General features: G+C 40.9%; 1 protein-coding gene across 1 annotated transcript; it reads right to left on the minus strand.

The window, feature by feature from the left end:
- Nucleotides 1–305: 305 nt before the first annotated feature.
- Nucleotides 306–1,323, minus strand: LOC104903549 (miraculin). Its single transcript, XM_010691598.4, has one exon. The coding sequence runs from the start codon at nucleotides 1,243–1,245 to the stop codon at nucleotides 535–537; it is 711 nt and encodes a 236-aa protein (XP_010689900.2). The 5' UTR covers nucleotides 1,246–1,323; the 3' UTR covers nucleotides 306–534.
- Between the last annotated feature and the right edge of the window lie 284 nt (nucleotides 1,324–1,607).

Below are 1,607 nucleotides of genomic sequence, written 5' to 3' on the forward strand. Positions count from 1 at the left end.
ATTCTACCATGATTATCAGAAGTTTAGAAACTCCACATATTAAAACATCCTTATTTGCAGCCTAACATCCCTATTTGCTTTATCCCATTTCTCCTGCTCGTGTATGTTTAGTGGGTGCCAGATTCCATCTTCATGTAAAAACATGCGTATTTTCGAAGATTTGCATGCACCTTATGTTGCTATTGTAAAAATAAAATAAATGAAGTAGTATCTACAAAGTAGACCATGCATGTGAAAATATTTAATTTGTATGAAAATTAAACTGAATTTATTTTTCTTGAAATCTTCTCACGAGTCACGATATATGTAACTAACATAAGAACTACACTTATATATTCATGCACTGAACTGAACTTATATTTATGGAAACTTACTAAAATAAGTCGCGAAGAACAGCGCGTAAGTTACACAAATTAAATCTAGTCCTTCCACCAGAGAAATGATGACTAAAAGGACCTCTTATTCATGCATAGCAAGCTTAGCTCTAAGGATGCAGCTAGCTAGCAGTACAAACTTAAGTCCATCGAAGCTAGTTTAGTAGAAAGCAGTAGTAGTAGTAGCACTACTAGTATCAACCTTCTTGAAAACATAGCCGAAGAAGGGAAGATTTTGGTCAAGTGGTACAAGACTTAAGTAGGACAGATCACCATTTGGCCCTTTTTGAGTAGCATCGAGTTGTTCACAGTGTCTTCTTCTGCCAACAAGATTAGTATTACCTGGAGCTGGAACAGGTTCTACGAAACAAAACACGATCTTGTAAGAGGAGTCTCCGAATGCTTTTTCGATCTTGAACCAATTGCCGAACGTTTCGAAGGTCCCGGGGTTTCCGATTACCCCGTTGGTTGCGACGTAGGGAACATGGGTTTCGTTGTCGAAAGTGAGCCTCCAGATGCCAGTGCTCCTGCACAAGGGTATAATGCCGAAGGCGATGTTCATTTCGTCGCCTTGAATGATTTGTTTTTGGGACGAGTCTGATGGGTAGAAGGTCACGGGCCTACCGTTATTGGTCCATGAGCCATGTTGGGCAACGTAACTGGGGCAAACACTTGGGGGCTTGAAAGTGTCGGTCAAGCCCCCACGACCAGCTGCTCCCCGGCCCGCTGTGAGGACATAGTATTGGGAACCTACTTCTAGTGGGTTCCCATCTATGTCTAGGACTGGGGACCCCGCAGTTGTGGGGGAAGAAAGAAAGAGGAGGGTAACAAGGATGGTTGCGATTGCTTGGAGGATAAATTGATGAGCCATTATTATTGTAGGTACTTTGAATTATTATTGGTGGGTTGATTTAGGTTTGAGCTCGTTGAGGTTGGGGAGAATGGTGTGGTAGGAAGGCCCTATTTATAGAAGATTTGCTTAAGTATAACAGCCTTTCACCAGTACATTAATCAGGCGTGTCCCTGATATTTTGGAGGTCTTGGGCAAACTAAGAAAAATGGGCCCTCCCCAATGTCAACTATTATTCTTGACCTATATTGATTTGAGCATATTAATGGGCAAAGTTCGATTGAATATGGTTCGGTTACTCATGAAATCTGAATTCATTATAGTTTACATTTTTTATAAGGTACCCATTTTGTAACAGTTCCGCTTTGACATTTGCGATTTTA

The sequence above is a fragment of the Beta vulgaris genome, chromosome 9 (genome assembly GCF_026745355.1).
Source record: "Beta vulgaris subsp. vulgaris cultivar EL10 chromosome 9, EL10.2, whole genome shotgun sequence".
In the NCBI taxonomy this organism is placed as follows: Eukaryota; Viridiplantae; Streptophyta; class Magnoliopsida; order Caryophyllales; family Amaranthaceae; genus Beta; species Beta vulgaris.

What these genes read in the sequence shown, in the direction of transcription:
- LOC104903549 (XM_010691598.4), bottom strand. Translation starts at nt 1,245, where the DNA reads ATGGCTCATCAATTTATCCTCCAAGCAATCGCAACCATCCTTGTTACC.